Source organism: Seriola aureovittata, chromosome 7 (genome assembly GCF_021018895.1).
Source record: "Seriola aureovittata isolate HTS-2021-v1 ecotype China chromosome 7, ASM2101889v1, whole genome shotgun sequence".
In the NCBI taxonomy this organism is placed as follows: domain Eukaryota; kingdom Metazoa; phylum Chordata; class Actinopteri; order Carangiformes; family Carangidae; genus Seriola; species Seriola aureovittata.
This window is the reverse complement of record NC_079370.1, coordinates 27,672,994-27,697,891: the sequence shown is the minus strand read 5'-3', so window position 1 is coordinate 27,697,891 and position 24,898 is coordinate 27,672,994. Positions and strand designations below refer to the sequence as shown.

Here is a 24,898-nt window from a genome sequence, read left to right as displayed (position 1 = left end):
CCACTTGATTGACTTGAATTTGCATCGACTTGATTGAGCAGCACACGTTCTGACTCAAACTTGTTCTCCGGCCATGGAATCCAAATTCATTTGTCAGGCACTGACAATAACAAGCACTTGAAATGTCACTCATCAGGAAGCTGAAAAAAAAATCTATAGACTGAATTCAGGCCGCACACACACTAATCAAATAAAGGAAAAGCAATGAGCCAATACTTTATGTAAATCTTGTTGTTGTTGAGTCTGACTCATAGAATTCAGTTTCACTCTAACTTTAAAGTGTAAGTGGTTTCAGAGGAGTGTCAGGTCCTGCAGTGAAAAGATTTCTGCATTGATGCTATCACACACTCGCTGTGATGGTAATACATCCTTCACACAGGACATTTTGGTGCTGTTTCAGCTCCATGGCGACCACTCCAGTCAGCTGCCAACGTCTGCTACAAGCATCAGCACGTCTCACTCAAGGCTTCTGTCTTTACGCTGCAGGTTCTGGTCAGATGATCATAATAAAAGCAATGTAACTGAGGACTATTAGAAAATGACTGTCGATTAACAGGAGTCTCCCCACACTGTAGGAGGCTGAGAGCATCTTAGGCATGGTGCAGCTAAATCATCAGAGTTGACTTTTTAAACTTTTTCTTTTAAACTTTTAAACTTATTGCTAAGTGGCTAACGTTAGCATTAAAAGCTATTTACTCACCAGTCCACAGGAAATATTGTTCAGCATCAAACTTCATTCCTTTACTCACTAAGAACTGTTTCCAGAGGTGGAAAACAACCCTTTGGTTTTGCTTCTATTTCTATCACTCCTTTTCTTCTATTTAAGTGAGCATGCTAACCAGCTAGCCCCAGTCCAGCTGGAGTGGCTGTAGGGTCAAAGCTACCCTGAAGGGGTCCCTCTGCTCAGAGGACGTGTGATAGCCTCTTGTCATGTACGTAAACACAATGATGGCTGAAGCTCTTAGTAAGACTGTTACAGCAGTTAATGCTAACGTTAGCTATGTAGCAATAGCAAAACTTACAAATAGGTCCTTGAAACCCAGGTTATATATGTGTGTAATGATACACTTCACTTGTTAAAAAACAATTTTTTAGTTCTTTAAAGTTTTACTTTACAGGTGTGAAGCAAGTCTCGAGGAAAGAATCTAATTATAGGTAAAACAGTGACAATGTTCAATCGCCATACTTTCAACTTTCCAATTAACTGCTAAGATAGCATAACCTAGAGTCAGCTGAACATCCAAAAATGTGCAATGTGTCAAGACTCAAATACATAATTCAACAATAAATTAAGTTTCTTTCAGAAACTTCTTTGTCTTTGTTTTTTCCTATAATTAATAATAAATTCTCAATACAAAGGAAACATTCTAGGAAATAATTATACAGTACAATGGACCCATTTATTAATATTAGAACACTGTCTGCTAATATTTGCTATTCTTGAAATAAAGATACAAAATATGGTGAGAAAATAAAGCAAAACAACACTGATAATGTGTCTGACATTCCACTTCTGAAAGATCGACATTAAAAAAGACCAAACTGTGACCGAGCCGTGACACAACTGAACCACGATTTAACCACATGCAGTAACCATGACCTTTAACCTCTACTGCAAACCTGATTCAATACAAACAAGTGACAGTTTAAAGGACAAATCGTTTTTTTTTTTATTTTACTTTTTATTGTTTCACTCTTCACTGAATTTGTCAAGTAAAAAGTCTTGTAACTGTTGAATTCTTCCTAAAGACAAACATATTCTGCTGAGGTTAAATGGAGCTCAGCAGTGGGATGTGGTTTCTTGGTCTGCCATTTTTTTTATATTGAAAAAAAAAGGCTTATTTTATCCAGAATTCATTGTACCACAGTCCATCTTAAAATAGTCAAGAACTAAACAGCTTTTTGCAACAGATGAATCAGAATCAGTCCATCTGAAGTCTGACAACTTCAACTTCACTGTCACTTCACTGTTGACATGTGGTGACTGTGAAAGTCATAGATGTCACAGTGTCTGGTCCGTTTCTATTTGTCAGGTTTTTCCTTTGATGTGTCACATGTCTGTACAACACCTGAGAACAGCACAACCATAACGACATGAAGGTGACGCTGAAGATTACTGAGAATATTTAACAGTTCATTCACAGAGATGTCTGTCCTTAGAGTGTGTGTGTGTGTGTGTGTGTGTGTGTGTGTGCAGATTAGCACATCACCTTTAACAGAAATCCAATATATTAGGAGTGAGTGCAGTTTCTCTGTGGCTGACGTGATTAGGCCTCTCTGTGAGACACTGTGGCCTGCACACAGACTTGCCCACTGTCTAATTGGATAATTTAGGTGCTGGTGCAGCAGCCCTGCATGGGAGGACGTCCTCTGCCAAGAACAGGCCACATGGATGAAAAGCAGCCAGCACAGAGGAAATATATGAACATGGGCTCATCATTCCTGCATGGTGTTCACTGCTCTGAAAAATAAAAAAGATTTTGGACTTCAGCCAATAATATCTTTTTGACAAATAATCTTTTCAGAATCAATCCGCCACTAACTCCCAGCTAATCCAAATATGGTCAAAGAGGAGGGGCGTGTGTGTGGAGCTGAGACTTTGAGTGACAGGTGGGTGAGCGTATGCTTTCCACAAACTGACATGCACCAAAGAGGCCACGCCCTAAATTCTCCACAACTTTAATCCTTAATAAAATGTAAACCGGTGAGTTATATAAACAGGTGTCATGAAGGAGGAAATTAGCTCTAGAGACCAAAACAGTTTTTGTACCAGGCTGTAAACATGTTTATTTCTGCTGTAATGTTGGACATTTTAACATGGGAGTCTATGGAGACTGACTCACTGTTGGAGCAAGACTCTAGTGGTCATTAGAGGAACTGCAGCTTTTGGTTCTTCTCTGTTGATGCTTCATGTTTCAGTCTGGAAGCTGAAGCTTGACATTGTTATGCAAATATTAAGTGATGGTTCATCAAGAGAAACAGTTGGTGGTGCTACTTCTCCAGTCAAGTGCCATTAAACCAATGCAGAAGAAGAGGGTGCGACAAAGTGACACATTTAAAAGAGCACCATGAAAGAAGGAACAGTTTCAGTATCAGCACACACAGATCTGATGATATTGTCTGTGGCTGTTTTCCTCATGTATGTCAAGATTTCCACCTCAACCAATCGTGAAATACTTTTTCAAGTTTGTTTTTTTATATTCCTAAATTGAAAATGTACATAAAAGAAGGAGGATGGAAACCCACTTATTTCAGCCTGCTGCTTCAGGTTTCTGTCTAACAGGTCCCACAGCTTTATGGAAGTGTCACACCACAGTGTGGGAGGAGCCCTTTAAATATAGATTCTGACATTTCAACAGAACAAGACGAAGAAGAACATACAGAGTATTACTCATCATCTTTACTGTCACATACCAGTCGATATACTGACTCAGTACATTGTTACAATCTAAGATAATTTATTGCTTATTTTCAAGTGTAATTAATGCTGTAATTCCTCCTTAGTTCTAAAGAGCATTGTAGCATCTTTCAGCTCATTGTTTTGATTTTCTGGTTTACAGCTTTTTTTGTCCAGCTGGAGATCACAAGCTTCTAGCAGCCAAAGAAACAGATACATTTTCTTTTTATATTCACAGTGCTATATTTGCTCACTAGTTTATCAGGTAAACACAACTCCAGGTTACTGCTGAGTTGTCTGTGTTTGCAGACATCTGTCTTTTATTCTGTTTTATGGTCATAATGGCTAAATAATGACCCTGTACCAAAGTGGCAGATGACTGCATTATTTAAACAGCTGTAATTAAGGTAGTTATGTCATGGCCCACAGTAAATGTCACATCACATGGCAGGCTAGTTGAGCAGTACTATGACTGGATAGTGAGGAGAGCACATTCAGGCAAACCTTGAAATAACTTCTGTTGTTCTGTTCTGCCATACAAATAAAAAAAAATTACTTGAAATTCACAAATTTGAATTCTGACACTTGACTTTGTCCCATGACTTCCTGTCCACAGACTACAGACAGTCAGACAGAGAGGTATTCAAACAACTGGCATATGAGTTAGAGTGGGTGAGCATGCTCTGAATATAAACACATTGGACTGTCCTCTTTCTGTTCACACTTGTAAACAAACATGACCCCCGTCCACTGAACTTCACCAACTGTCCTTTAATTGTCTTGCAGTAATTGATGAAAATGCCACAGTCCAAAGGCCACAGAGGTCAGCTCCTCCACATCAGCACCCACTCTGTAAACTCATTGAGACAGCACGGCTGATTTGTGTGAAAATTTGTTAGTGGCTGCAATCTGGAAAAAAAAATGTCTAGCCTGTTCAATTGTTTTCTATTATGAATAAATGAATTCCAAATCTGAATTCCAAGACACCAACAATAAGCTCATTTAATTTTAGATTACATACATGATAACAGTGTGTGATGGAGAACAGGAAGTGACCCATGGTAATGGGCTTGTTTAATAATGTCAGCACTAATAATGAACGAAGGAAACGTTAATGGGGCTCGTCAGGTTTTTGTGAGACTGTTTAATTGGTCTAATTTGTTAAGTGATGACAAGCATAAACACAAAAGTCAGTCCCCGGTGTTCCGTTCTAACAGTCAGACCTGGTTTTAACATACGATCTGTACTTTCATACATTACCTGCAAACAGACATCTGATCATGGGCCTTTGTGTTTACACCTTGTGTTAATAAGCATTCTGGTTGTCTTGAGAATCAGAGCTGGCAAACATGGTCGATCTCAGGTTAAAAAAACAAGACAAAGACACTCAGACATCCATAGGACACCTTTTTCCCAGCTTTGCTAATGAATCTAATGTTGCTTATATTGTCAGAAAATAATAAGAATCCCAGAACATACTGTGTTAATGATGGGAGGCTTTTATTTGAGCAGGTGCTGTGTTGAAAGATAACACTGCAGGTAAAGTTACAAAGAGGACTTGTTTTCATGATAACACGTTGGCTGCGATTTTATCATGTGCCTCAAGAGTCATCAACTTAAAGCTCACATATATATTGTAATTATTATAGATCAGGTACAGTTTGCAGAAGCACTGTCACTTTTTATTCATAGTATTGTGCAAAAATGGGGAAAAATTAAACTCGGGGTCTGTAATTATCTTAAAAGGCTGTGAGGCGCTGGTGAAATTCACTGTGAGTAAACTAAGTTATTGTTCCCTTTGTTGATTAATACAGGAAAACTAGCAAGCTGTGCTACATGGATAATCCTGCCACCGAACCACCTGAGGAGTAATGAGTGGCAGCATTTTGGTTTCATCTGCCACAGATGGAAACAGTTCAGATAAAGGTAAGGTCATCAGCTGACAAGTTAGTTACAGTAATAGAAAGTAGTACATGTAAACGAGTGAAACTACAGCTGTGTCCCAAATTCAGGGGCCAAATCCTTCAGAGGAAGTGGTTTACGAAGGTGTCGCCGTCGTAGAACACGATCGAAGGCTGAACCAAAATGAGACGATCGGGTCTAAGAGGGACAAGAGGGATGCATTTGAAGGAGCCTTTGAAATGAGACAGTCTCTTGTGCAGCTGTGACTCAGCCGGTCTTTAAATGCATTTGACACTGACATGTCACTTCTACCATTTAAATTAGCATTAGAGTAAATGGGTTGACTTCAAATGAATTTGCACAAATATTAATTCTCAGTTGTTCACGATTGACTTTTTGAAAATGTCCTTCCATTGCAGGGCCCTTTATTGTGGGGAGGAACTACAACAACCCATGTTGGCGTCTGGCAGGAGACCTGGGTTTCCTCATTTCCTGTCGAGTCTCCCATAAATGCCATAAAATGCCCCAAAATTAATCATGAAAACTCTTTATAATTAACTAACTTTACAATGCCTGACGGGAAAGTTGCCCAGCAGTACAATCTACCAAATGCTTTCTGTGTTCCCATTAAGAGTGTTGGAATTGTCAGATGTTATCTGAGGCTGCAAACTGATTCCAAATCACATTTAGTTCAAGTATTTATAGAAGATCAGGTAAGACACACTGTAAACAAAACTGAGTGATAATGTCACTGTGAGTGAGAGCAAGACAGACACAGACGCTGCCGATGCTCTTGTTATTGATTTCAGCAGATTGAAGCGAAGTGAAGGCTGAGGCCGCTTCACAGCTCTTATCAACATGACAAGGACGCCTCCTCAGATACCAATTTCTCTCCCAAATATTAACTCATTAATCATAGCTGCTGTCCAAGATGGATTTTAATTTTGCATAGAACATGTCTCCCCCACCCCGCCCCAACCCCCAACTACCAACTCCAGACCTAAACACCACCAGATTAGATTCTTTGTCCTTGCTGCGTTTCTGTCATTGCGTCGTCTGAGACGTCGGCACCGTCAAAAACACACATAACCTTCATACAATGTCACAGCGACGACACCGTTTACTCAGCTGATATTATTCTGTATGTACCGAAAATAGAATTCAATACCATGGCACTAATAGATACAGGCTTCTGCATGATAAAGGCAGGACTATAATTAACAACAAGAGCCAGTCAAACTCACTCGGCAGCTTGGAATCTCTGTTTTAATACTGCTCTCAGTCAATAATCTACGTTTCATTTTTTTTGAATCACTGTTGAGCTGTTAAAGCTGTTTCACAACAAAAGCCTAATAAGCAAGAGAAGGGATTATAAATGTGAAATGTCTGTGCAGGAAGTGTTGAATGTAATGGATGGAAAAAAAAACAGCAAAGTAAAACCAGCTTCACTTATTTAGTGAATGAAACCGAATTCTTTTAATCAGAGCAGTGGTTTCCAACCTGTGGGCCGGGGCCCACTGGTGGGCGCGAACGTGTTGCAAATGGGCCGATCAATATTTTGAAAAGATGTAATTATATTAAAAAAAATCTGTCTTTAAATGTTGTAAAACGAAATGATCCCCGTCAAACAAAAAAGAGAAACTGAGCCTCCTAAATGTTTGTCCCGCTTTCTGTTCAGTCCTGAATGTCGGATTGTTATCATTAAAATGAAAAGTGCTCTGAAGGGATCATCGGGCCTCCATGTTGTCATGGGGTCGGATGTGGGCTGCCAACATTTTAGAGATTTTGAAGTGAGCCATGAGAGAAAATAAGAAATTGGATAAATTAATGCTATAGAATGTGAATTAGTTTTGAGGTTATACCAGTAAATTTGAAACTGGAGCAGATCAGACAAGAGGGGGAAGTTTTACTCATATTTGACAAAATATATCAACAGAAATGTCTTTGATATAAAAGCTGGTTCTCTCTGCAGCTGAGGTGAAAAAAGCCCCTATTCAAGAATGTTGAATGCTTTGAATTTCACATAACACTGTCAGTGACAATTAGGTATGACTGTGGATACTGTCTCAACTGTCATTTGGAAACTATATTTATGATGTTGTGTTGTTAAGTCAGACTGTCGTATTAACATCTATTCAACTGTTTCTGTCTGTGTTTCCCACATCTTGCTAAAGGTCTATCTGCAGCAAACCAAACTTCTTTTAATCCCTTGACTGAGACGATGAATGTTCTGCTCTTCGTCTCTGTAACACAAGTGTATGCACCCATCTAAATGCAAATGTCCAAACCTGCAATGCAATAAGGCTGCAAAGTGTTTGCCTCTCTCTCTCTCTCTCTCTCTCTCTCTCTCTCTCGCTCACTGCTCATGCTCTAACATGCCACACTATTTTCTTGTCTTAAACAAAGGGGGCACTTAAACGCAAGGAGCAAATGAGCAGTGCTTTGAATCTGGCCACAGAAGCACTAAAATTGAACATGTATCTTTCACTCTTTCTTTAGCCTCCAGTTCTCTCTCTCTCTTTCTCTCTCTCTCTCACTGCTCCATGTACATGTCAATGTGTGTGCGTGGGAGAGGAAGGGAAGCTGTGAGCGACACTTTTAATTTTCCACATGCTGCATCAGTGTCGTAGCAGCGATAGCGTGGGGTTAGCGTTGCCCCAGACAAGAGCTGCCGAGCTGTCCAACACACTCAGCAGCTTTCACTGGAGAACGCTGCACTGACTTTGTCAAGATTAAAAACACTGCGGCCGGCCCTGGTACTTTCAGAGGGGACATGGTGTAAAAACACCCACTCTGAGCACTGAACTCCCCCATGTGCTATAGACACTGTACATGAGAGGTTTCCCATGTTAATGCCATTGGATCTGGACCACTCAGTGTCAGCTGGGGTTAAAGTGTGTCATAACTATTGAATGAATTTGTGAGTTATAGCCAAAAATGTGTTTTGTGAGGTCACACTGACCTTGACCTTTGACCACCAAAATCTAATCAGTTCGCCTTTGAGTCCAAATGAATGTTTGTGCCAAAGTTCCGTCAAGCCGTTACTGAGATATTATGTCCACAAGAACGGGACTGACGTGCGGATGTACAAACCGAAAACAATATGGCTCCGGCTCTAACTGTCGCCGAAAAGCTGAATACTGCTCAAATTTTTGCCATGAAATTGGCTGAAGCTCAGTTAGTGGCCCATGTTCACTTCAACACATAATATAAAAGAGTTGACTAAAACATAAGTCAAGTTTCCAATATTTTGTTTTCAAGTTTATACAAATTTCCTGAAACTTCACAAAGTAAAATGTGCTTTAGTGCACATTTCTGTCAACAGCACTTGGTGAGTAAAGAAATGAAGTTTGATGCTGAACTCTGCTAACGTTGGCTACGTACGTTGGTTCTGGGTTCTTCAGTCTAGTGCTATTAAACCACTGCAGAAGAAGAGGGCATCTCTGCAGTGAGGTGGAGGATTTGCTATTGCTACATAGCTAACATTAGCATTAACAGCTGTTTACTTACCAATCTGGAAGAAACTTTGTGAGTTCAGCAACACACTTCATTCCTTTACTCACCAACAGCTGTCTCCAGAGGTGGAAAGCAATCCCTTTGTTCTTTTATTATTTTATTTTCTTCAACTGAAGTTAGCATGCTAACCAGTTGGCCTTAGCTGGTTGGTCTGTCTTGTTACTGTAGCCTCCAGTCTGGCCTGAAGACGTAGTGCTGCTCACTGTACCTACTTTAACCTACAATGCAACGATGGCTGAAGTTCTCTGCCAGACTAGTAAGTAAATAACTGTTAATGCAAGTGCTAGCCATGTAGCAATAGCAAAACTTACAAATAGCTCCTTTAAGTTGCATGCTTTATGTACAATCATGATTTATTTTGCTAAGTATGATTCCATTGAATTGTGTCACATTTCCATTACATGTTGTCCACCAACTTTTCCACCTCAGCCAAGCATGACATCAAAATGTGCATAAATAAATTTCATGGCAATCTGCCAATTCAACTTAGATATTCCTGTGTACAAGTGGAACCTTTGGTTTGATAGTGGCATTAAAAGAATAATCGTGGGGCTACCAAATTTATTAAAGTTTATCCTCTGGGGAAAATGGATGCACATTTCATAAAAATCTGGCCAGTAGTTTCATGGAGTTTCTTGGTTTAGACCAAAGTGTTGGATAAATGGACGGATAGGTAGTTAAATATTAGCTACTGGCACCATTCAAGTGCTACTTCATTGTACTGCAGTTCCATTCACAAAAGATAGATTAACTAGAATTACCATCGTTTTTGCGCAAGATATTGCAAGATATTGCATTCACAAGGCCAAAACCGACCTTTGACCACCAAAATCTAATCAGTTCGTCCTTGACTCCAAGTGAATGTTTGTGCCAAATTTGAAGCAGTTCCATCAAGGTGTTACAGAGATATTGTGTCCATGAGAATGAGAGTATGTACATACGTGCGGATAACCAGAAAACAATATGTCTCTGTCTCTGACTGTCTCCAGTGCGAAGAAATCATGTTTCTAGAATGGGGCAAGTGCCAAACATGCTGGATTATATTTCCCATAATGCAATCAACAGTATCTTAGATCAGCTGTCAAAGGTTGAGATATTAGTCCGTCATGGCCACATGTCAAATCAACAATATAGTGGTTCTTACCTGTCGCTCTCGTCCCAGGATATACAGGTCTGGTTGGTGGTTCCCTGATGGATGAAAAGAGAAGTCCATATGATTACCATCACAGAGCACAGCACTAGTATAACACATCATATCACAATAGCTTCATATCTGGAATTGATTGAAAACAAAAGTTTATTTGTCACTCACGTTGTACAGGTGAGAAAATTCGACTACAACCGGAGCGGAGAGGGAGGCAGGAGTGGGCTTGATGGTCACTGACAACACCTTGGAGTTGAGGACTGTGCTGTTCCTGTAGATAGAGAAGAAAAACATCAGTGTTGAAACATTTAACAAAGGCCCTGTTGTGTGAACCTGGCAGTAAGAGCACAGGTGTACAGGGCACCCTGCTCAGTGGGCGACAGGTGTGCCAAGTGTACTACACTCTCATGGGCAGCAGGACCTGGTGCACCTTTGAAAACAGGCTGGGATCAGAAAGCCTACATTATCATATAAGTGGGTTGTTAGGAGATTTTCTCAGAGGAAACTTAGTAAGACTACAGTGGCTCAGATATAACACCGGGAGGAGATGATGTCTCTATTAAGTTGAATTCACTTTGGACTTCTTCATTGTCAGTCATTGTGATTTCTGTGCCGTTTATTTGTCGTACAATGATTTACTGTACAACCACCCGCTGTTAAATGCCACCTTAGTGCCATATGTGCAGTGACAGTCGTAGGCTCAAGTGCCAGGAGGCACCACACCGCTGCCTCTCCGTGTCTCCCACACACTGCGCCTCATGCACTCAGCGAGGGGAAGCCGTGGTGAGGCATGTCATGAGGAAGTGTCCCTCTGTGAGCACTGGTGTTGTTCATGCTGGCATCAATGATGTTTCAGCTCCACTGAGAAGAGTTATTAAAGGAATTATTTAACTCAGTTGCTCAGCGTCTAATAGCTCTCTAACACAACATTGTTTCCACACCGTATCTCCACCGACAGGGCTTGGAGATGTTCAACTCTTGTCCCACACCCGTATTCCAACGCAGTTACATTTGGTTTGTCAGATCTCTGGTGAATAAGACCATGACTTCAGCCACGACTTAAATTATCAAACCAGTTGGATTTATTTATGCTTACTGAGACTTGGTTGAGCCCAGACTTAGGCTTACGAGACATGGGGGCGGCCTGGAAGTATTTTAAAGAGATATCTTTAAATATTTCCCACATGCTCTTGGGAAGTTCTCCACATTTGAATCCCATGGTTTTATGATAAATGTCAACGTCCCTTTACTTTGTGTTTTAATCCGCAGAGCCCCAAAACCTGACATCTGACACAGCTCTGATTCAGGAGTTCTCCAACCTTTTAGCTTTAGTTTTTCTAGGCTCTGATAAAGTCTTGATTTTAGGTGATTTTAACCACATTAAGACTTTTCTGTTTTTTCATACCTTTGTTTTGCTTTATAAAATTTCACCAAGTACTACACATATTCAGAATCAGTACAACCTCAGCTAATATCAATAAAGACTTCAGTACAGTATAATAGAGGTTAATAGCCCATTAAAACATGATAAACCAAAAACAGACTTTTCCTTATTTTACAGATATAAACCCTGCAAACCATAATAAAGAAAGACAACTTCAATGTAGAAAGTTGCACACATGTGTTTGGATTGATTTGGAGGTGATCTGATCTTTATCTGATCATGAGTTCTGCTCATTCTTTGGAGCAGTATTCATGCACGGTTTTTGTCAGCTCCTTAAAAAATCATCTCCTCATCCTCTTCTGCACCAAATATGTGACTGCTCACATCCTTCTGTCTGTTTTCTGTCTCTACACTAAACTCAGATCAACTTCTCCTCACTTTAAACTCAGAATAAAACAGCACTGCTCCCAACTAGTTTGAGTATATAACAACCGACAGCCAAGCCTCTGAGTCAGACACTCTGATTGGCTTTGAGAGCAGCCACTGTGTCGAATTCGTGACTCTAGACGTCACAAGCAAAGATGGCGGATGACAATTAATCAATAAACACACAGACAGAAAGCAGCAATGCTCCAGACAAACAATAAAATTTAGTCTATGAGTCCGACTCACACAGACAAACAGGGGCTTGTTGGAATATCCTGAATCTCTTGTTTAACATGAAACAAAACCAGGTCTAAACCTCGTACATGTCTGAACCTCTGGTCAAATCCTGATTTTATAACTGTGAGATCGTCTGACAAAATCACCAAACACATAAATGAGAGACAAAGACTGGTCTGTGAGTTCAGCTGGATTTACTGTAACATGATCAGAGAGAAAGTTAGAAGAGACATTCTGTCTTTCTTTTTTTAAGTTATTTTTTCAGGCTTTTTCTTTTAAGGCAATGATAGAGCGATTTACTTCAACTCCAGAACATCACAGACTTTTATTAGAGGCAAGTCTTTAAGTCTAACTCCCTCTGTTTGATATGTAGAGTTGGTCATAGTCGTTAGTAGGAAGCCTCATTAGTGATGACCTCTCTCTCTCCTGCTCTCTCTGCTCTCTGTGTCTTATGTTTAGTTATTCCTCTGCCTCATTTAGTAATAATGATACATGGAATCTAAGTAGTTCATTTGCTGTAATGGAGGCGAGGCTCAGTGTATTGGAAGTGCTCCTCCTCTTCCCTACAGTTCCCGAGCAGCAGCGAAACCAAAGCAGCTCAGTAGACAGAAATATCATCAGTCAGTCAGTCATTCAGTCAGTCAGACAGGAAGTCAGTGACATTTGTGATTATAGGGCGGGCCCCGCTGCTACAACAAGGAGGAGGAGAGTCAAACCAACTCATAGCTAAATAACCAGAGATGAGGAGGAAATACAGACCAGCAGAATGAACATGGAGAAAGGACAGACTGGTGGCGTCACATGACTTTCTCAAAGACCTCATGTCCACACATCACAAAGCAGTAAAAGTATTTCTCTAACATCATTGTAATAACCCTGTCTTTTTCTGAGTCATTGTGCACTTTAAAGGACACAGTTTCCAGACTCAAACCTTCATCACGTCTTCTAGATGTTCAGCCTGAAAGAGGTTTTAAAGGAGGTGCCAGTCCCACAGTATGATCCATTGTAAATAGCTGTCTGTGTTCCCTCCTGTCTGGAGCGTGCTGTAGTGCACCCACTTCTCTAAAAACCAGCCGTGACCCTCTTGATTTTAATCACTTCGTCTCATCTTCAAATGGCCATTTTATCCAAAGTTTTACAGAGGGTTGAAGTTGACTTCTTTTATGATTAATTATAAACTCTTTGATAACTCAGGTTTCCACTCATTTCATAGTCCTGGAACTGCCCTCATAAAAACTTACTAATGATCTTTTACTTCCAGCTGATGAAGGAGACAATTTTAATTCTTTGTTTGAGGCAGTTGATCATTCTGTTTTATTAGATCGCCTTAAAGAGCAGCTTTAGGAATAAAATCCTTCTTAGCAAACAGAACTTTTCTGGTGGCACTTCTTGGTCCTTCTTGGTCCCATTGACCTGTGGTGTTCTCCATTAACAGCCCCTTCCTGTTCTGTATTTATATGCTGGGACATATCATTCATACACAAAATATAAAGACCAGTGAAGAGGCCAACTTTCATAATATACTATCTGGTCTGTATGAAATAAAATGCTGGATATCCCAACGGTCTTTGTAAAGGGTTCATCTGGCTGTTCCTAAGGAGACTGGGCTTCAGCTCCTAAACTCACTGCCTGAAGATCTGACTCTTGTAGAATCAGCATCTTTAATTGGTAGCACACTGTTTTTTTAATTTACTTATTTTTTACTTGTTTTTAATCTTATATTTGGGGTATTTTACACAATTTTGCTTTATTTTATTTTAAATGTGTAATTTTGCTGCCTAATTTCAAGTTCTTCTTGTTTTGCTTTTGTTTCCTGTTGAAAATCATGTACAGCTCTATGCGACTTTATTTTGAAAAATGCTGTATAAATAGACTTATTATTACACTAGCAGCTCTGTGGGGCTGTACTTAGCCACACTGCTCTCAGTCTCATCATCTACATCAGCTCACAGTGACAATGCTAATATTCAGATATTTAGAAGGTAAACTGTTTGTTTCGTCCACTTTGGACCATGAACAGCAATTAACTCATGGCAGTTCATCCAGTAATTGTGGACACACTTTGGTCTAGAACAACATGGTGGACCGATGTGAAAGATCCTATAAAAGGACAGACTGACATTTGTGACATTGCTACTAGGTCACAGAGCTGCCACAGAAACAGTCCAATATGTAACAGATTATTGACTCAGATGTCTCTCATTGCCAAGGCTCAGAGCAAACATCTAAGATCCTACCAGTTAAGTAAACCCTAAAGAGTTTGAGGATTTTTCTTGCATCTGAAGAGGTGCACATTGTTTTTCAACAGCTTATCTAATACCATTTTTGGCATTTTATTTTACAATCTTGCTGCCTGCTTAGTATGCATTGCAATTTCTGTTTTTCATAGGTACTATCAATCATGTGGAATGAGACAATCAGGAAAAAGTGAATTGCTACTGCAAGTACTGACATGGAAAGCTTCCAGTCCGCCAAACATGTTCAACAGCCCATGCTCTGTTTTCCAGTTCCTCACATCATCACTATATCCTCTACACGACAATCGCACTCTCACCATTCCAAAACACAATCAGTCAACTTAAACCTTCGTGTCATCTAGTCTCTTGCCTCAAACTCATCTCATTTTCCTCCAGAGGGGAATCAAATGCAGAAAAAGAGACAAGACAAGGTGGTGAAGGAAAAAAAGAAGAAGAGCAGTGAAGAGCTGAGAGAGAGCAGCAGCAGAAATCCAGAGATGGTGAACAAACATTGGAGGACTGGAGAGAGTGAGGGTCTTCTGCCTTTCTCTGTGTTACCAGTTCATTATGTGCTTTCACTACATTATGCTAACAGAGAGCTCCTTACCAACTAACAGGCAGCTTCTCACACAAGCTTGAATCTCTGTATGCACATACACACACACATATAATTACACAGAGCTGCACCATACACTGCCGGGTTAAATGTATGTTAATCATCATGCAAGCAGCAAAAGCAACTTCCTCCAAGAAAATCTCTTTACTCACGGAGATAAAAGACATACTGGGGCCACCCACTGCTAGTGTGCTGCTAATCCTTGATTTCATTCAGCTGGAAACATTCACTCCAGAGCTCTGATGTAAAAAGCCCTGACCGAACGGTGACATCCATAAAACCCAGCACAGTGTCGTAGTAGAACCTAGAAGCCTCAGATCCTGCGGTTCGATGTGCGGCTGCTTTAATTAAGGGCAACGTCAATGTGGCAATATGAGCCTGTCTGTGCAGCAGCTCATTGTGACCTGTAGTTAGGTTTTGTTGAGCGACAAACTCTTGGAGGTTATGGTGGATGGATGAATATGACACAGGAGTGCGGTGTTCGATTCCCATGTGAAAGTACCAGTTTATATTGTAACCATGACAACAAAGATCATCTAATGTTGAGGAAGTACTTGTTTTAACCTAAATCACCATCTTTTACTAACCCTAACCAAGCCAGTTAGGTTGTTATTATAGTAACCATGGTGAGGAAGGCTGTCGGCACACTCCACGTGTTTAACATTATGACCATGACAAACATGGCCTGGAGACACTCCTCTGGGTCGTATCAGAGGGTTGATGGTTGTTCAGGTTGGAGGAGTTCCTGGTAAATATTGTATAATCATTGCTGTTAAATGGTATGTGATCTATGTCACCAAGGCACTTTCACTTTTAAACCAAATGCATGTTTTTTTGTTTTTTTTTCCACTATAAAGATCACCAACGTTCATCGGATTAGTGGGAGTAAGTTCCTCCTGGAAGAATCCTCCTCCATGCGGGTTGATATTTCTGACTTCTATCCCTAACTGGAGAAATGTGCAGCCGACTAATAGTTCAGTTTCAGAGATCTAGCAGCAGATTGAACTGAAACATCACATCGAAATTCAAAATGTGATCAAAAGAAGGTTGAACTGACAGAGACCTCAGGGTGAATCAAGACTGTATCACTGCCTTCAAATGAAACTCGGGAGCTCATGGTTACATCATGGGACGTCATGTACAGAAGCAGTTAAATGGAGGGCGACGGTGAATCCTAGACTGCTGGCTGACGATACGCATAAATAAGATTGTTATTCACGTCAGCAGTAACGACACCTGACACGCGAAGCCACAGAGGCAAACACTTTAGCGAGTTAGCAGGAGATTAAGGTAATGCAGGGAATTCAAAGGCGTGATGACGAAGAGGGAAAAGATGAGGGCGATGGGAATATCAACATTTTCCTCAGATGTATTAGAAAACTACGAAAGAAAACTCTACACAACTAAAGTTACAATATATTAACTGAACATCTTCCATGGTCTCTGTCATTTCTGAAAACGTCAGCAAACACTTCACGACTCATGAACATTCTGAGGTCAAAGGTTGTGAATACCACAAGAGGGGGGCGTTCATATGGACTCAACGCAATTTGTCTCATATTTTGGTTCATGTTATGTCCTCAAAGTGCTGTGAATAATGTAATGTCAAGTAAAGCCACACCAGTTGTAGCCTATCAATTAGCAACAGACTGCGTGCTGTGAAAAAATGCAGCAGACAGCAGTACGGCGCTCTGGTGGTTTACGAGGTACAGTGCATGTCATTAAGGCTTAATCCAAACCGTGGTGGTGTGGGTTCGGGTTCGAGTCCGACCCGTGGCCCTTTGCTGCATGTCATCCTCTCTCCCTGCTTTTTTTCTCTAATACTAATTGTAAATCAGCATTAGGCTACACTTTTTGTTAAAAGAATGTGTATCTGCATTTTAAAATTCTCAAAAAATCTTTTCGTCCCCGGGGGTGGGGGGGTGGGGGTGGGGTCTTATTTTTTCACATAAAAGGTGGCAACCCTATATGCAGCTGAAAGCTCCACCTAATAATGTACACCTTAAGATTTCTTTTATCAGTTCTGTAGAAAAAAGTTACTGACATTCCTTTATAATTTTTCACGTGACATATTGTCTGACTAAGAGGCAAGTGAACAAACTGTCAATACGTTTGCTACTATTAATGTGGGCTCTGTTATCAGATTGCCTGTCTGTTAGCCTGTCAGTCAGCTGTCTTCCTGTCTGTTAGCTGTTAGCTGTAGCTAGCCTCTCAGTGAGCGGTCTTACCTCTGCAGACTCAGGATACTGCCCAGGTTCCTGTACAGAACGATGCCGGTCACAAACGTGGAGGAGTCGTCTGCATCTGCAGCAGGAAGAAACAGAGGAACAAACACTGAGCACGAGGTCACATCACACAGGAGCGTTCACAGACACCCAGTGGTTCAGCCTATGTTGGTACAGTGGCCTGCTAAACAAGAGAATACAGGTCAGTCCTGATGCCCACCCCCCCCACAGCTCTACACTGGAACTGGCCTACATGACTAGTCAGCTATAAACACACACACACTTGCACAACTGCACAGTTACAACTTCATTCAGACACACACTGACAGTAACACAGGCAGATATCAAAAGTTAAAAGCAAAGCTAACTTGCTTTTTGAACACATTAAACACACACACACACACACACACACACACACACACACACACACACACAGTATTGGTTATCTCTTTTATCTGATATGACACTGTTAATTTCCATAGTATCAGATAGAGGCAGCAGAGACTGAATCTGAGTAAAGAAACAGCGGCTCGGGTGAAAAGTGTGTGAACATCTGCACAGATGTGCTTGTCAAAAAGCAGCTGACACCACTAAAACTACTAAATTATTTCTTCACGAGCCTCTAGCGTGGATTTTGATGAACACCATTTCCCATAAGCCCGAGACATTTACTGGTTGGACATCACAGCCCGACAGAAGAGACGAGTGAAGACTGTAGGAGTTATTAGACAGTAGACATTACAACTAGAGAGCAGATAAAATTCTGCTTGTGAGTTTCATGGAAATGGATAAGTTATGCTGACTGAAGTACATGAGCTGCTGCACTTGTTGTATTCTCTGTGCTCGTTGTAATCATTATATAATCTGCACATGCATCCTCTGTTATGGTCGGCAGTTTGTCCAGTAGGAGCTTCCATCATTGTCTGTGAATCCCTTGTGGGTGGATACACAACTCCACCAGTAAAACCAGTAACTACTATCCCAACTACAAAATGACAAAATGCTGATGTATTGAATGGTGATTTCTGAAATTTCCTTCTTATCCATTAATAGGATAATAAAGAGATTTGATATAGCCTCTTAAAATGTTGTTGGACCCACTGGTTCATGGTGTCAGCTGACACTGAGGCTGCCATGGTTACCTGAGTGACACCTGAGCACATGTACATTGACCCAGTTGGGAATCCATCCATTAAAATGCTGATAAGCCAATCACAAAAGACATACAGTATTTACAGTAGGACATCTATTGGCTGACATTGATCTACGCGTGCACGTTGCTGCCGCTCCACAGAGCAGAGACAGACGGGAAGAACTTTGTCAAAACTCGACTGCTGGACTACAAGAAGTCACAGACAAGACCGAGGCAAGGAGAAGACTTCACTCCAGCGACAGTGTCAAAGAGGAAAAAAAAACAAAAAAACATCTCCATCTGCCGGGCCATCTGAAGAAATCCAGCTCTTCTGCTCCAGCACACTGCACGGCCGCCTGAGAGTACACAGCAGTGAGCCAGGCAGCAGCAGAGGCTGTAGCTCCCAGGCAACAGCTGAGCTTCTGTGGGCATCAGGGAGGAATCAAGGAAGACATATGTATGTGTTTGTGTGTGTGTGTGTGTGTGTGTGTGTGTGTGTGTGTGTGTGTGTGGTGTGTGTGTGTGTGTGTGTGTGTGTGTGTGTGTGTGTATGGGGTGGGGTGGGGGGTGTAATTATGTATCCCGTTCTCCACTCTTGGGCTGGCCCAACCAACATGCTCAGCCAGATTCAGTCTGCACCCAACAAGAGGAGCCTGGAGGGACTTGAACCAGCGATTAAATAAGTTCTGTGTCTGTGTGAAAGCTGCAGTTCAAAGTACAAAGTATCTGCCCCTACACGTTTGTTTGTCTAATGTCTGTGCTGAATATCTACCAGCATATGTTGGAGGGCGAATATTCATGTCGTCACCCACACGCTTCTTCACTCACATCACCTCAAAAATTAGTTGAGAAGATGACATGAACAGAGATTATGGCTCAGTCTAATTCCTGCTTCTGCCCACACTGTCTACACATTGAGAGCTCTTGTCATCCGTTAGTGGTGAGAAGAAGTGGAGTAGAAAACCCTTCAACAGTGAGTGTGCTTACCTAACGTTACTCCATCACCCTGAACGGAAGCACATATTCAGAGCGAGGTAAACAGACAAATTTCACTTCCGTCTCACTGCTTTGTCACATATTATCTTGATCATGCTCATGAACCTTTGCTGTATTTTGCTCACACTGCCTTCCTTTTAACAGAGGCTTTCAACAACAACAGAATGTGAGGAAGTTAAAGGTTCTGTTGGTGAGATTTTAAACAACAAAACAGCAACAAACAACTATTTTCTATGTAAGGATATAGCAAACTAATGGCGTCCTGAGCAAAGAACAACTCACCCCTCAGCCACACCCCCTCTGTGTGTGATTGATCTGAGTTTTCTGGTAACCGGTCTGGTAGTGCATGTGAGTCCCACCTGTGCACAGGCTCTGCCCACAGATGTGTTGTCACCAGAATTTCCTCCACTGAAGAAGAAACCATTTTTTCATCTAAAAATGCCTCCAAGAAAGAGATAAGACCAGAGCACAGGCGAACTGGACTTAGGACTACCAACTGTCAAAACATCCATAAAGTTTTAACAGCTCCATCAGTGTCGTTCACGCAGCCAGTCCCAGTGGATCAGCCCAAGGATGAATTCCTTTCCCAGTCAAAACTGTTCTTTACCCAGATGGAGAACCCTACAAGCTGCTAAAGGGTCCAGCTGGACTCAGAACCGTTTTTTCTCCACCTCCATGTGTCAGTAACTTGACGGCTATGTGACATAGACCGTAAATAAAGAGGGACGTAGCCTCTGTGACATCACACACAGGTTTCTGGTGAGCAGTTTTGAAGCTCAGAGTGAGCTGCTACACGGTAGCCATTTTAGCAGTGTCTGACTCCGCCCCTAACTCCCAGCAAATCCATAAATGGACAAAGAGGAGGGTTGTGTGTGCAGCTGAGACTTTGGTTTGTGTCAAGCATACACGTACCATATCCAAAACATTTTAACATGGGAGTCAGTGGGGATTGACTCACTGTTGGAGCCAGACTCTGGTGGTCATTAGAGGTACTGCAGCTTTTGGTTCTTCGGTGTTGATGCTTCATGTTTCAGTCTGGAGGTTGAAGCTTGGTTCATAATGTCTCATGTCTGTTTTCTTTAGTGACCGGCTACAGTAGCCATGCTAACATTAGCTAACTTGCTGTTGCCCGTATTATGAAAGTGTTCGGCAAATGTTGCTATTACTAGCTGGCTTACTGCCAGCATTGCTGTGGAGCATATCACGGCACTAGGGAGGTGTGGCTGACCAAGTGTTTGTTTTGATCTGAGATGCTGGTGGTCTACTCTGACAACCTTTAAAAATAAAAAGTAAGTAAAAAAGTAATTCACTTTACTTGTATCGTTACATTCATGCTAAAATATGTTTGTTTTATTGTAAGTGGTATTCTTTGTTATGTACACACATAATAAAACACAACTTCTGGGTTAGCCAGTTGTTTCACAAGCAATAAAACGCAGCCACAATCAATTAAAAGTATTATTTGACAGCAGCTGATTATATAGTGGCTAATGTTAGTTATGCAGCCACATCAGTTAAATTCAGCTCAGGTTCCTCCATTTCTTTTGATCATCTATGAGATGTTTCTACGTCTTGATTGGAATCCACCTGTGGTAAACTCAGCTGATTGGACATGATGTGGACAGACACACACCTGTCTATATAAGGTGTCACAGCTGACAATGCAATGCCTGCAGAGGTGCAAGGTGAGAGAATAGTTGTCCAATGTTCATGTGTGGATGGACTGAAGAAGAAGGAATAGATCACTCACAATGAATAATTCCAACTCTTTGAACCAGTATTGATGTAAATTCTGCATCTGTATTTAGTTTCATCATGATCCCGAATCCCTGAAGTCAAACAGAAACAGAGTTACGTGATAAAGTGCAGATACTCCTGCTCCATTCTGAGTGAACTAAATCAGTAAGGGCAGTCTTACATGTCACTGTTTATAACACAGGGCATTCATCCTCTGCTGGGCAAATCTGGGGTATAAATTAAGAGTATACTCCTTTTCTAGGCAGCACTACACCTCTGCACATAGTGATCAAGAAACTTCTAGATCTCTGCTCCTTATGGAAATGAAGGAAAAGCTCTGGAGCTTTGAGATAACACAAAAACATAACGCTGCACAGCTTCTTAAGTTTGTTTGATTTGTAAACACACTAGTTCTTTCAGTGTTAGGATTAATGTTTGATAATTGATTATTATGTTAACCATGTAAACTGTAGTACTGCGGTATAATTGTAGGTGAGTGTTATTGTTCTACATGTTCGCAGACTGCAGAGTGGAGGTAAATCAAATTGTGCCTGCAGCCCCCACCACGGTTTCATTTCATGTTCAGAGAACGCCTCTTTCACTGTTCCTCTGTCGCCTAGAGAGAGAACGGCGTCTGTGTTCTTCAGTTTAAGAAAAAAGGCTTCTTTCAGAACATTTCCAGAGATGTGAGAGAGACCAGTCAATCAGCAATAACAAGACATCAGAGAGCCATTTTAATCCGTGTAAGCAGGTCCAAGCCGTATGCATAAAGAGGGCTGGCTGCTGGTGTGACATTAGCACCGTGGAGACACATCTCCCAGCTGGGGAGGAAATTGTTTCTAATTGCCCCTGATTGGCTCCTGTTGACTCCTGATTAGGAGTGACGGCCTCATTAGCATGCGAGCAACACAGGGCTGTCTTTAATGGTTGAAAACATCCCGGCTGACAAATAACACCACAGCCAGAAAAAAAAAAACAGTGCACCTAGCACCTGCCTGCAGGCGGGAGGGGGGCTCAGCTGCTGCTGCTCTTTATGTTCACTAATCAATATTGATCATGGATGACGCTGAAAACCTCCAGACAATGTGTTTTTGTTTCCCTACAACACTAATGAATGGTAACTACAGTAATATAAGCTGAATACAGCACTTTCTTCTTTTATCTAAGATGTTTTTAGTCAACAACCATCAGTCCAATACAAATGAATGTGAGTTGAGTTGCTCAGTGAAGATGGTCTGGTAAATGGACACTGTATCGATGCGTTCAGCATTGATTCATTAATAATTCTCAGAGATTTTATTGATTAATCAATCACTAAAATTTGGTGGCACGGTGGAACAGTGTGGGTTCGATCCCCAGGCCTGGGGCCTTTCTGTGTGGAGTTTGCATGTGCCTGTGTGGGTGCTCTCTGGGTACTCCTTCCTCTTAACTGGTGACTCTGAAGTGCTCATAGGTGTGAATGTGAGTGTGCACGGTTGTTTGTCTCTATATGTGTGATAGACTGGTGATCTGTTCAGGGTGAACCCCGCCCTTGCCCAATGTCAGCTGGGATTGGCTCCAGCCCCCCTGCCACCCTATAAGGATAAGCGGTATAGATAATGGATGGATGGGTCAAATATGTGTAAAATAATGAATAATAATGCATGACTGTCTAATCAGACCAAAGGTACGGTGGCCCTGAGAGGTCAACTCAGTGCAACTTAGGAAAACACATGCAAATAACTAAATACACACAACACAACCAAATACATAGAACACAACTAAACACACACAACACAACCAAATACCAATAACATGCTACAAATAAACACAACACAACCAAATACACACAACACACTGCAACTACACACAACACAACCAAATACACACAATACACACATCTAAATACACACAACACAACAAAATACACACAACACAACCAAATACACATAACATGCTACAAATAAACACAACACTACCAAATACACACAACACACTGCAACTACACACAACACAACCAAATACACACAACACAACACAATACACACATCTAAATACACACAACACAACCAAATACACACAACACAACCAAATACACACTATACAACCAAATACACACATTTAAATACACACAACACAACCAAATACACACAATACACACATCTAAATACACACAACACAACCAAATACACACAACACAACCAAATACACACTATACAACCAAATACACACATTTAAATACACACAACACAACCAAATACACAGTGCAAATAGCAACAGTGATGAACTTTGCATTGGGTTCATGACTTTTAAGTGTTCCCTGGAAAAACTTCTGTTGTGTTTTGAGTATTTGCAGCTCATGTGTCGTCAAACTGATGAAGATGTTTTCTGAAGTTGTTTGTATTTCGTCTGTTTGCATGTTTTTTTTTAAGCTGCAGTTTATTGAGCTCTGAATGCCACTGTACAAAGGTGTTCAATTAACACTGAGTTAAAATGGAGGAAAGCAGCTAATCCTCACATTTAAACCCTCACACATACATTACAGTTCTTTCTTGCTTTAAGACCAGAGCTGTATAATTCCCTTTGTCTGTAAACAGCCAATGAGGAGCCTGTGTTAACGCTCCCGTTTACAATTAAAGCCAATCAAAAAGTAAAGGCAGAAGGGCTTTGTATTAACATTTTATGAAACTTGTTCCGGCCTTATTGAAGAGAACAAGTCCTTTTGTTGTGCAGCTGCTGAACAGCAGGAGACATAAAATGATTTCATTATTCTCCTGCAATGTTTTATTTGCAACATTAAATACAGCCATGTGTCTGTCTGAGTGGGGGGCCTTGCTCTGCAGACTATATATATCTGTATCTGTATACACTATTTAGATATATATACATATAGAGAGAGAGCGAGAGAGAGAGACAGACATCACACAAACACACTTTATAAATCACCCTGTCAAAGATACACACATTTCATACCCACACAATAACCTGTTGTCACTCTTACACTTCCTGCCTGTGGTACTTGTACATGAGGTGTGTCAGTGGGTGGGGGATGGGCTGCAGGGTGTGAGATGTGTCACAGGTGTGTCTCACCTGGCTTGCCAGTGGACAGGATGTTCTTGGGGATGGTGACTTTGTCCTCAGAGCTGCGGGCCCAGTCCGCCATGCCCCTCCAGCCCTTCATAGGGAAGCTGATGTCTGCGTGACCCATAACTGGACGCTTGTGGATGCTCAACACTGCAACAGAACAATGACAGGTTACACGAATATTACCACATGCCCAACAGCTATACATCTGCCATCAACCAATCATGTGGCAGCATTAAAACCACACTGATACAGGTCAGGAGCTTCAGATAATGTTCACGTCATCAGAGTGTGGCGTGGTGTTGGTTTGAGTATTTCTGAGGCAGCAGCGGACACAGACTCACCAACACTGGGCAGGTGAAGACCAGGGGTCAGTTGCACAAAACACCTTACGTTTTCTAATTAAGTGTGACACTTAAGGTTTAATTTCTCCTTAGCTGAGGGAGTTACTTAACACTGTTGCACAGAATATCTTAAAAGGTTTCCTTAGTTAAGGAAAAAAGGTTTTAAGGGTGTCTCCCGGGTGCGGCACATTCTTCTTGGGATGTGTTCATTTCCTTCATTTATCCCCACAAACAGCATGTTGCAGTTAAGACAGAATCAGACGTACCTTTTTTCCCTTAATTTGGTCACTAAGGTCTTTTGTGCAACAGTTTAACTGACTTTAAGTGATTCTTTAAGTATAAGACTAAGATAAGGTCTGATGGATCTGGATTTGTGCCGAGGCAGCAGTCTCAATCATGGTCTGAATATCACAGTGGATCTGAGTTTTGTTCTGACCATGTTCATCCCTTCATGGAAGAGTTCACCATCTTCTAATGGCTCCTTTAGACTTTGAATTAAATTTGACTTCACACATAAAGGAAGAGACCAAAACAGCTTTTAT

At 41.2% G+C, this 24,898-nt stretch overlaps 1 protein-coding gene across 7 annotated transcripts in view; it reads right to left on the bottom strand.

The window, feature by feature from the left end:
* adgrb1a (adhesion G protein-coupled receptor B1a) overlaps positions 1–24,898 on the bottom strand; it is a 160,863-nt gene that overhangs the window by 42,057 nt on the left and 93,908 nt on the right. For all 7 annotated transcript variants that reach the window (XM_056380686.1, XM_056380682.1, XM_056380680.1 and 4 more), the window contains 4 exons: positions 24,019–24,162; positions 17,088–17,163; positions 10,128–10,230; positions 9,960–10,003 (listed from right to left, as the gene is read on the bottom strand). In XM_056380686.1, coding sequence (XP_056236661.1) covers positions 9,960–10,003; positions 10,128–10,230; positions 17,088–17,163; positions 24,019–24,162 — 367 coding nt within the window. The remainder of the gene's footprint in view (positions 1–9,959; positions 10,004–10,127; positions 10,231–17,087; positions 17,164–24,018; positions 24,163–24,898) is intronic.